General features: G+C 42.4%; 1 protein-coding gene across 1 annotated transcript in view; it reads right to left on the bottom strand.

Moving 5' to 3' along the window:
• Window positions 1–1,022: 1,022 nt before the first annotated feature.
• Window positions 1,023–12,222, bottom strand: part of UTP3 (UTP3 small subunit processome component) — a 30,050-nt gene continuing 18,850 nt past the window's right edge. The window contains exons 11-17 of the mRNA XM_088453972.1: window positions 11,826–11,866; window positions 11,638–11,734; window positions 9,785–9,925; window positions 9,134–9,258; window positions 8,998–9,055; window positions 6,431–6,538; window positions 1,023–1,165 (exon numbers count right to left, since the gene is read on the bottom strand). Coding sequence (XP_088310098.1) covers window positions 1,076–1,165; window positions 6,431–6,538; window positions 8,998–9,055; window positions 9,134–9,258; window positions 9,785–9,925; window positions 11,638–11,734; window positions 11,826–11,866 — 660 coding nt within the window. The 3' untranslated portion in view covers window positions 1,023–1,075. The remainder of the gene's footprint in view (window positions 1,166–6,430; window positions 6,539–8,997; window positions 9,056–9,133; window positions 9,259–9,784; window positions 9,926–11,637; window positions 11,735–11,825; window positions 11,867–12,222) is intronic.

A 12,222-nucleotide genomic window follows, 5' to 3' on the forward strand; every position in this document is an offset into this window, starting at 1 on the left:
TACATCTTATATTTCAAAGGAGCTGAACAATTTATTCTTCCTTTCATACATATACCACCCAAACCAGTTTGTCTGTTTTAGCATATAACTGTTTTTTTCTTAAACACCTACTTAGAAAATTTCACAATACAGGAATACTCCTCAAGAGTGTGTTTCAAAGAAAGTGCTTTAAACAAAACCTTGGCGAGTTAACATCAAACCCCCTGCTAGCCAAGACAATGACCATATAATTCCTATGTCACAGAAGATGGCAATTCCCTATACATTCCTTACAAGTGTATAGTGTATACATTTAACATGAAAATCTACAACCGCAAATAGCACATTAAATATGAAAACACATTTATAGTGCATGGTGCTTAGCGCCGATATCTCATATGAAAAGGGCGCAGCAGCGCTAGGGAATAACTCCCTCAGTGCCATGACTGCCATCTTGACCATGTGGACTGGGGCTCTGGCCACACTTACCATGGTCTATATTAAAATTTTTAAACCGTTTGCACCATTGATTCCAAAATGGGTTTTACAGATGATACCACAAATTGTACAACCATGATGTATGGATATCATCTAAGAAAGAACCTTGCTCTTAGGTTACTACAGGCACAAAGAATTCATTGGTGTCGATTTAAAATTGGACTCTATTAACCAGGAAGATAACCAGGACTAGTATAGTGTCTTCCTAGCAGTGGGAGGAGCTACGATTGGAGGAACAAATGTTTCTACACCCAACACAAAAAGAGTGGATGTGGAGCTTTCCAGTCAAGACCTCCCTTTTTGAAGGGGCGGTGCACCAGCAACACAGGTCTCCTCAAACTCAACACACTCAGACAGCCCAGTGACAGCAGATTGGACATTTAAAAAAAATACTTAAGACAAATATAAAAAGATGAATATGTGGGTATCTAAATAAAGTTTTCATTTAAACTTTGTTTTTCAAATTATTCATCATATTACAGTTGGTATGACTATGATAATTAATAATAATGTTCATGATTGGAAATAAATGCAGAGTAATAGTGTTACAATACAAATGTTTATTATACAATCTGGGGTAACAAATTTTATAAATTCTTTATTTAAGCTTAATACTCTTCTTAACTCCAGCACGGATTCCAGATAACTCCCCGGAATATCTGACCTCTTCCTTACGGACCTCACGCACCTGGAACAAAGTTGAAAAAAAAAAAAACACATTATATGTATATAGACACAAAGTCATAAAGGAGAAAAGACTGAAAAGATAAAAGTCAGTAGTCCAATGTATCCCCAATTAGCTTGCACAAATAGTGTTGTGTTAGGAGTTATACGTTATACGATTGTACGATAGGATACCTGATTACAGATAAAGCATATATTGCAATTAAAATAGAGAACCTTCCCCAAATGTTGGATGTAACAATGTATATGAAAACATTTCATAGACTTAATTTTGAGATTTCCAACTTGCAACAACTGAACAAGACAGTACTATAAATGTACTGATCAGAATGGAATATTTTAAAACATGCTGCAAAACAATTGGATTTTTGATGTACTCGCTGTAAAATCCTTTCCTCGTCATCCATCTGGGGGACACTGCTTGCTGACGATGGGTGAAATGGGTTGGACCACAGGAGTAGGCACTAGAAGACTAATCTGATTAGCTCCACCCCCCTACATAACCCCTCCTGCTTCCCTGAATCCTCAAGGCTCACACACACTAGACGATAAAGTGAAAGATATGGACAATAACGTTATCGTTAATATCGTCCAGTGTGTATGCATGATATCGTTAACAAGGCACGCTCCCGCGGATAGTTAACAAATGTCTGCCGTCGCCCGAACATGAAGGGGAACCCGACGATATCATCAGGCACTGCATGTTCGTGGAAGTGCAGTGTGACATCACTGAACGATATCATTAACAATATATCGTTGAGTGTGTATGCCCAATGTCGTTTGCCCGGGAGAGCCCAGGCAAACAAGGCCAAACACTTAAAGATATCGCTCATGGAGCATATCGTTAAGTGTGTATGCGCCTTCAGTTATTTTCTAACAAAGCCATTTTGAGGAAGCACCACAATAAAAAACATAAAACAAATCAATAACAGCAAATGGCTAGAAAGGGAGGGATCGCAGTGTCCCCCAGATGGAGGACAAGGAAAGGATTTTATGGTGACGCTGGGGTTTTCCACAGCAAGCCTAACGGGGAGACCTCAACTGCAAGGCCGCACGCAATACATGCTGGCTAAAACCAGCCTTGGCATAACCATAAATATGAAAAAAATAAAACCTGGTGAACGTATGCACAGAAGACCAGGTTGCTGCCTTGCACAACTGTTCTACAGAAGAACCACGGCGAACCGCCCAACATGCCACGACCGCCCATGTTGAATGGACCTTGAGTGAAGTAGGAACTGGCAGAGATCAGAGGACAGATATGCCGGACGAATAGCTGTCCTCCACCATCTGACAATAGAATGCTTGGAGGCCGGCCAACCATGTTTCGAAGCATCCACTAGGAATTAAAGAGAATCAGTATGGCGGAAGACTGAGGTACGATGAATGTAAATCCTTAATGCTCTCACCACATCTAAGTGATGGAGCGACGAAGATGAAGAAGAACCCGGAAAAGAAGGAAGAACATTGTCCTGATTCATATGAAACTCACACACATTAGGCAAGAAAGACGGCTTAGTCCGTAATACCACCCTACCTGCATGAAAAATTAAGGGAGGCGAGCAGGACAATGCCACTAGTTCAGACCCCTTTCTAGCCGAAGCGATGGCTAGAAGGAAGACAACCTTCAAGTTAAGATAGCGCAACTCTACCATTTCTAAAAGGTCCAAAACGTGGTTTTTGAAGTACGTCCAGGACCAAATTTAAAACCCAAGGAGGAATATAAGGTGGTTGGATTCGAAGCATTCACTGCAGAAACGTCTGCACCTCCGAAATGACTGCTAAACATTTCTGAAATAGCACAGAAAGGGCTGACACCTGCCCCTTTAAAGAAGACAGGCGGAGAACTTTTGACAATCCCTCTTGTAAAATAACAGAAGACGGGAGCCAGAAAACCTTGGCCAAAAGATGACGGCGTTCACACCACAGGCGTCAGACTCAGTGGTAAATTTTGAACATAACAGGCTTCCTGACTGCAGGACCACAGAACCGACAAAGCGTCCACCAAAGTTGCCCAAGGGTCCCTGGACCTGGCTCTATAAATTGGCAACTTCTTCTTAAGGCGAAAAACCATCAGGACTATAATCAGGCATACCTCAATGGTTTGCTATGGTCTGAAAAATCTCCTGATGGAGTTCCCACTTCCCTGGGTGCACTGAGCGGCAACTTAGAAAGTCTGCCTCCCAGTTCTCCATCCCGGGAATGTGGATGGCCGATATAGCAGGCACCCAGGACTCTACCTGGGTGCCTCTGAGCTACCTCCAATATAGCCTGGCGACTTTGATTGCCTCCCTGGCAATTTACACCACCATGGCGGCATTGTGCGATTGAATGCAAACTGGCTTCTTGTACAGGACGTCCTGAGCCTGCAGAAGTGTCAATCTGACAGCTCTTAGTTCCAGAATGGTGATTGGGAGCCACGCCTCGGACCTCAACCAGTGGCCCTGAAACTGAAGGCCAAGAGTCACCGCACTCCAACCAATCAAACTGGTGTCGGTGGTGACCAGGGTCCAATCCCAAATCTAGAAGGGATTGCCCCTGGGCAAGTTCTGAGGCTGTAGCCACCACTGAAGAGATTTTCGTGTCTGAGGCCACAAGCGAAAAACTGCTTGTCCAAATGAAGATCCTTTTGGACCCAATGGGCCAGAATCTGGGCCTGCAGAGGACGGAAATGGAACCTGGCAAAAGAAACTGCCTCGAATGATGCCAACATCTTCCCCAGAAGCTTCATACTGCTGAGGATAGAAACCTGTGGAAGCTGAATTATAGTTCTGACCAAGGACTGTAGATCCTGAATCTTTACTGAAAAAATATAGACTCACTGAACGCAAGTATCGAAGAGGAGACCTAAAAAGATCATCTGCTGAGATGGAATTAGATTGGATTTTGGATAGTTGAGTACCCACCCGTGGGATTCCAACATTTCCTTGACTACCTTCAAATGCTGCATCAGCATAGACTCGGAACCTGCTTTTACCAACAGGCCATTAAAATATGGAATGATGGTAACACCCTTTTTTCTGAGTAAGGCTACCATGTGAGCCATTATCTTCGTAAACACTCTGAGAGCCGTGGATAAACCGAACGGAAGAGCTCTGAACTAGACGTGATGGACTCTCATAACCTTTGATGACCCTGCCAAATTGGAACATGAAGGTAGGTATCTTTGACATCCAGGGATGCCAAAAATTCCCCTTCTAATATTGAATTGAGGACAGAACGCAGAGACCATCTCGAAGTGTGCCATCTCTAAATGAAGATTGAGCCCTTTTAAATTCAGAATAGGCCAGAACTAACCATTTGCCTTTCTTAAGAGATGAGAGTAGAAACCCTGACCTCATTGCTCTGCAGTCCTGATATCCTCTTGACGAACTTGGTCTTGATGTAGAGGAGAAGCAAAGAAACTATTTGGACAGGGACCCACCAGATCCAGAATGCTCTGTGACTAACGATCTGCTCCTGACAGAGCCCAGAAATCCCGAAACTGAAGAAAGTGGGCCCCCACTATCGGAGGCCAACAGGGGCTCCCCAAACCGTCAGGCAGCCAGCCGATCAGCAGGCTTTCTGCCGGGACATTGAGTGACAGCGATTCCCCTGCCTCGAAAGGAACCACGGCGAAAAGAAGAAAACCGACCTCTAAATGTAGTAAATCTATTACTCCCCGCCATGCGAAAAGGACGGACCCGAAAAGACTTAGATCTTTGAAGTAAAACCGGCAAATACAGACTTTTTCCCTGTTGCCTGAGAAATAATTTTAGTGAGTTCAGGACCAAACATTGTATACCCCTCAAAAGGGACAACTTCCAGGGTGCACTTGGATTCCAGATCCTGAGCCAAAGCGAACATCTGGCTAATACTGCCAGAGCTGAAATCTTAGACAACAATTAGGCTACATCCAAAGTCACATCGCCTATATAATACTGAGGCCTCACGGATTTGGTCTACCAAGGGTGAAAGTTAGGCAGAATCTTTCCCCTGCCTAAATTCACACTGAAAAAGTGCAGGAGTTTCCCACAAACACAGCAGCTGAAACAACATAAATTCAAGCACATGTTACACCCAGGCAATTATATATATATATATATATATATATATATATATATCTCTTTCCCTGCCTAAATTTACACTGAAAAAGTGCAGGAGATTCAAAATGCAGCAGTATTTGAGGCGCTCTCCCCTCACACAGTGTTATCAGGCTAAAAACAACTCTTGATAAGCCACTGAACCCCCCTCCAAAGACCACAACCACTTAAACCTGCACAGCAGTCTGTGGATGTCCTGAAGCTGCAGCACTGGTCTGAACGGTGAGCGGGTTCGGATTTACTCGGATCTTTAAACGGCATTTTATTGGCTATTGCCTATCATGTGTTTTGGATAGCCAATAGAATAAATCCGAATTTGCGGTAAAGTGGCGATAAGAACCGAGTAAATCCGAGTAAAACCGAGCCTGGACATCCCTAGCTCTGAAGTAATAGTGCCTCAGGATCTCAAGGAGGAAGGAGCAGGGCCTATCCTATAAGCTTGCTGGTCTGTGAAAGGGAGAATACCTGGGACACAGGGTCCATTCACAGGTGGTGCTGTTGGGACTTCTATTGCAGCAGCCCTGCACTACACACAGTAGCTGGATTATCAGAGGAAAAAACACTCTCCCCAGCTTTTTGTGCCCACCTGTGTTCCTGGAACCTACTCAGATAGAACTGGTGATCTGTGCACTGAATTCACAGACGCTATAAGAAAGCTGGGGCAGAGCGGGTATTCCTATAACCCTGACTAAGTGGAACCGTTCTGACTGCCTGAGCCCTGTAAACAGGAGCTGAGGCTGATGACAAATCAAAAAAGTAAAGCTAACTTTAAGGAGCAGAGAAACATTGTGCCTCACTCCACAAAAGCTTCAGGGAAGCAGGAGAGATTATGTAGGGGGGTGGAGCCAGTCAGATTAGTCTTCTAGTGCCTACTCCTGTGGTCCAACCCACTTAACCCAGCGTTAGCTAGCACTGTCACCAAGATCGGATGACAAGTAGTATACAATACATTTTACATAGCATGTTTCATTTTAGATAATCTGGATAAAAATACTGTAGTAGGAAGCTAAGAGAGATCATTGATGTTCTTTTGCGGAGGTCTCCAGCAGTTGACACAAGAACACAGAGCAAGTCAATATTAAATTTGATGGTTTTGCAGATCTATAACAGACCACGCTACTAACAGATTTAATTAGAGAATATAGTAGAACATGCACATAATTGTCTGACACACTAATGAAACATACCTGTCCCTTTCTACGGATCTTGGCACGTCGGTACTTCTCTCTGTGTTTAACTCTAGGGTTGCGGTCAATCTTCTTTCTTTTTGGTGTAAGGCCTTTATTTTTTGCAATCTGAAATGGGAATGGAGTGAAGATTTAGAACACAGAACAAATATAATAAAATAGCCGCTTGTGTTACATAACAAACCATGTGTTACATAAATAGACACTGCCTATTAGAACGATAACACTTATTTTGCAAAGGACCACCCATCATAGAATGTGCAGCAAAAATCAAACCAAGATATTAGGTTTGCTAATTAATAATTCACCTGGTTTCACTGCAGATTTCCTTTAGTTCCTAATTTGCCTATAAATGTCTGTATTCATGCAAGTACATTGCACAGCAATACATGTCACCTCCTCTCCAGTGTTTTCAGCAAGAAGCAAACACAAAGTTTAGAAGGCCAGTAACAAGGAACAAATTACAGTCTGCATAATCAAGGTTTAGACCATGACCCTATCATTTTAAGTGCCTCAAATAATTATAGTATAACTATCCACAACCTTTAACAAAGACAATTAAACCAGTCCTTACTGAAAGAATGCACAAAATTTTAAAGATATCTCCCATTACTGAAAAAATAAATAAATAGGGAACTGTGTTTTTCCGCACTGGTATTAGTGTGAGGTGTGTAGATCAGGTGGTCCCATTATCGTATTAAGGGGCATATGTATCAAAGCTTGATGTGAGATAAAATTGTTAAGCTATATATCACCAACCAATCAGCTTCTAACTTACATTTTGCAGACTGTGTTTAAGAAATGATAGTTTGGAGCCGATTAGTTAGAGATATATATTTCACATCAAGCTTTGATACATATGCCCCTAAGTTACACTTACAAGTAGGTTACCCTATATTTGATCTATGTAGGGGGGTGCTGTCACTGACGACTGCAATATGACTCAATGCTTTTAATATTTATTAGTAAAATTACTTAAATCACATTATTACAGTGAAATTGTGGTTTAAAAAAGTAGATCATTAGAAAAATAAGTGTAAGTAGTATAGAAAAAAGGTGAGATGACCATAAGGCCCCCCATACACCGTGCAATTCAAAGTTGGTAAGATGTGTTTTCTACGCTTGCCCTTGAAATTCTTCATACGATGTGGTCAAATGGTGTACGATTGATTGTTACGATCATAGGATAAGATGCATAGAAGTGTATCACATTGTACTCAAAAGATCGTAGATCTCTCCGCAAAACCATCTGATCTGCGATCCAACTCGAGGACGGCAGGGACGCGCATCGGGGTCGCAGAACACACAAAAAACACCTATTTTCATACGGTTGGTCTGTACAACCCGTCGAAACTGTCCACATCGGGTAAAAAATCGTACCGTGTATGGGCACCTATAGGCTGCATGCCAGTAAACAATATAATTATCACTGTGTATTTATTGCTTCTTACTTATATTTATGTATCAGATCACTCAGTTTTCGAATAGTTCAGTTTGTTTTATCTCAAACGTGGACATTTTTAGTTCTTTATAAATTTTTGCTGTTTTGTACAATTTAGGAGAAATACATTTAATTGCCTTGCAAGTCTTTAGGTCACAGATTATTAGCTTTGTGCACTTATTGACTTTAATGTCTCATGGGGAACCCTAATCTACTGCAGCTAGGATACACCAATGCTACTGTATTATACCTAATCGCTGCTGACAGGACATAGTGATACGATTATATCTGAACATGTGACTCTGTATAGGTCTATGGTATCCGTTATTAATAAGGTATAGTTTGCGTGTCACATATGGTCACTGTGTTTCAGCAATAAAATATTTTTATTGACAAGATGGTACTTGAAGGATATACTGTTTCTGGCTAATCTATCCCAAATCCCCCTCTCAGTGTTATTAATTGATAGTAGAAAATGGCTAGAATAATCCCATAGTATGTAGAGTGTTCTCCTATTGTGATATTGCTCTATAAGGAGATCGATAACACTAGTCTCCAGATTAGCAGGTAGAACATTTTCTAGTTTAGATGACGTTTGGTATTATCCCATCTTCAGTATCTATAGGGCTAATGATCAAAATTCTACGGGTTAATAGTATCTCTTGTGCTGCATAGGAACATTCAGGCTGTTTCTATTCTAGCTAAGCCTCAAGCAATCAAAAATGTAACAGTTTTGACGTTTAGTTGAAAACACAGACATGGGTTTAGCTGCCTTCACATGGTCAGGGCCCGGTCACAGTGTAGTCTGCAAAAATTACTATAACACGGACTGACTGTGCTCTCAGAATGCCATTGGTATAAGGGGATAGCAGCAGCAAAGGAGCAGAAGGGGACACAAAAATAAATAAATCAATATGAAAAGCACCTATGAAATAGTGGCTTAAATCAAATACATTTTAAAAAGGGATTCTTGCACTTTTTGTGTAACAAATGTAAGTTTTCTTATACCATCGCTCTAAAAAAATAAAAGTGTAATTTCTTAGGATTTCATTACAGGATAGTGTGTACATCATCAGTCCTTATGGCACACAGGAGGCTGTCCTGCGGGTCTGCTGCTCTCAGTTACCTGGTAAGTAATTGCTCTCTTTGCATTTGGATCCATTTCTTCAGACACAAACTCATCACTAGAAAAACAGAATCACCATTAGGGAACGATTATGAACCTCTCCAGTATCCCCCACTATAAACCACTATTTACTTACACTGCCTCTTCCTCCCCGCGTTTCCTTTTTTCTAACAATTTATTTGCCATCATCTTGTAGTAATTTAGAGCATCTTCTTCATCCAAATCAGAGTCTTCAGCAACCTCGGCGTCTGCGAGCGAGTGCTATTTTATACACAATAAACACAGTGTATTACCAATACATTGTCCAGATTACACAATACAACACCAATTAAATAAAAGATTGTTGCTAGTGAATTTCAAGCAAGTCCTGATTTCACATTACAAGGTCTATCTGCTAGGACGGATCAAGTCCCGTACATGGTGGGCCTGGTCGCACAAGTACTGCACAAAAACAACAACATGTCTTATACCAGGTCTCCCAGCATGGTCTATGAGGACGGCTGGAAACATTAGGGTGGGAAGGAATGGAGATGGCAGTTTTTTAGTTTTAAACGCGCAAGACGGGAAAATATTGAAGACAACTGAGTATTTAATATTGATGTTCTCTGTTTACAGCTAACATGGACAGTGACAAACAAGTAATGTTATATACTTCAGACTTTCTGCCCTCCTGTAATTCTCCCCACACCTCTCTCAACAACTGTAACCCTGCCTACTTCTAGCAATTCTGACTGGGGAACTGCAGAGAGCACGGTTATCGATAACATATTACTTAAAAATTATTTACCTTGGCTGCAGATTTTTTGGACGCTTTAGTCTGACTGGTGTGAAGTTTTGTTGCTGGGGTGTTTCTTTGCAAATCTAGAGTTAGAAGCAAGCGCATTTCTGGAGACAATTGCTGATCCACAACTGCCAGGTCATTAATCAACTGAAATGATGAAGTTTATGGAGATTATTATATATTAAAGCTAATTGTTTCTGGAGAGAAAGTAAAGTTCTGCTCAAAGACTTGTCATTCCCCAAACCTATTTTCACAATAAGTTTATTGTTGATATAAATCACAAAGGGAGAAGTAGTGATAGGGCATGGGAGGAGTAAAGCAACAGGGGAGGGATGGAGGACAAGCAATGTAAGGAGCAGACTGGATAAGGAGGAGTGATTGCAAAAGAGAGACATAAGGCAAGCAGGGTAGGAGCATATAAGGTAAAGGCAGCAGGGAAAGGACAGAGGGCAGCAGGGTAGGAGCAGATAAGGTAAAGGCAGCAGGGAAAGGACAGAGGGCAGCAGGGTAGGAGCAGATAATGTAAAGGCAGCAGGGAAAGGACAGAAGGCAGCAGAGTAGGAGCAGATAATGTAAAGGCAGCAGGGTAAGGACAGAGGGCAGCAGGGTAGGAGCAGATAAGGTAAAGGCAGCAGGAAAAGGACAGAGGGCAGCAGGGTAGGAGCAGATAAGGTAAAGGCAGCAGGAAAAGGACAGAGGGCAGCAGGGTAGGAGCAGATAAGGTAAAGGCAGCAGGGAAAGGACAGAGGGCAGCAGGGTAGGAGCAGAGAAGGTAAAGGCAGCAGGGAAAGGACAGAGGGCAGCAGGGTAGAAGCAGATAAGGTAAAGGCAGAAGGAAAAGGACAGAGGGCAGCAGGGTAGGAGCAGACAAGGTAAAGGCAGCAGGGTAGGAGCAGATGAGGTAAAGGCAGCAGGGTAAGGACAGAGGGCAGCAGGGTAGGAGCAGATAAGGTAAAGGCAGCAGGGAAAGGACAGGGCAGCAGGGTAGGAGCAGATAAGGTAAAGGCAGCAGGGTAGGAGCAGATAAGGTAAAGGCAACAGGGAAAGGACAGAGGGCAGCAGGATAGGAGCAGATAAGGTAAAGGCAGCAGGGAAAGGACAGGGCAGCAGGGTAGGAGCAGATAAGGTAAAGGCAGCAGGGAAAAGACAGAGGGCAGCAGGGTAGGAGCAGATAAGGTAAAGGCAGCAGGGAAAGGACAGAGGGCAGCAGGGTAGAAGCAGATAAGGTAAAGGCAGAAGGAAAAGGACAGAGGGCAGCAGGGTAGGAGCAGACAAGGTAAAGGCAGCAGGGTAGGAGCAGATGAGGTAAAGGCAGCAGGGTAAGGACAGAGGGCAGCAGGGTAGGAGCAGATAAGGTAAAGGCAGCAGGGAAAGGACAGGGCAGCAGGGTAGGAGCAGATAAGGTAAAGGCAGCAGGGTAGGAGCAGATAAGGTAAAGGCAGCAGGGAAAGGACAGAGGGCAGCAGGATAGGAGCAGATAAGGTAAAGGCAGCAGGAAAAGGACAGAGGGCAGCAGGGTAGGAGCAGATAAGGTAAAGGCAGCAGGGAAAGGACAGAGGGCAGCAGGGTAGGAGCAGATAAGGTAAAGGCAGCAGGGTAGGAGCAGATAAGGTAAAGGCAGCAGGGAAAGGACAGAGGGCTGCAGGGTAGGAGCAGATAAGGTAAAGGCAGCAGGGAAAGGACAGAGGGCAATCAGAATGGGCAGCAGGGTAGGAATGATAGCGCAGCAAAATTATATATATATAAAAAAAGGGATGATCGGCAAGGAGAGAATATAGGAGAAAATGGTGGAAATAAACAACTCTTTCTGTAAAAATAACATAGAACACAAGAAACACATTTGCCCCAGTAGGACTTACGTTCCGGTATGTGACCAATCTTTCTATCACAGGGTGGCCAGTGATTGACATTCTTTTTGCTTTCAAAAGAAGATAGTAACTAATGTTTGTGCAATAACTTTAAAAAACAAACAAACAAAGAGACAACATATTAGCTGCAAGAATAGAAATGTAACAAACATGGGACAGAAGTCAATTATGGCACTTACTTTAAATATAGCTGATATTTCATCTGAAGGTAGGCACTGCCCTATAAAAACACAATAACATCCCCTTCAGCATCTCACAACTCATGTAAAGTATGTAAAGGTGGAGTCTCCCATATCCAAATATTCAGAAATACGGGTTTATTTTTGCATGACTGAGATAGTGAAACCTTTGCTTTTTGAAGGTTCACAAACTTTGTTTAAAGGCACAAAATTATTAAAAAGATTGTATAAAATTACCTTCAGTCTGGGTGTATAATGTGTAAAGTTTTGAGACTGACACAAGTATTGGTTTTTACAAAGTCTGCTGCTTCAGTTTGTATGATGGCAATTTGCATATACTCCAGAATGTCATGAAGAGTGATCAGATGAATTGCAATGTCCCTCTTTGCCATGGCAA

Source organism: Taudactylus pleione, unplaced genomic scaffold (assembly GCF_031769625.1).
Source record: "Taudactylus pleione unplaced genomic scaffold, aTauple2 ptg000604l, whole genome shotgun sequence".
Taxonomy (NCBI): Eukaryota; Metazoa; Chordata; class Amphibia; order Anura; family Myobatrachidae; genus Taudactylus; species Taudactylus pleione.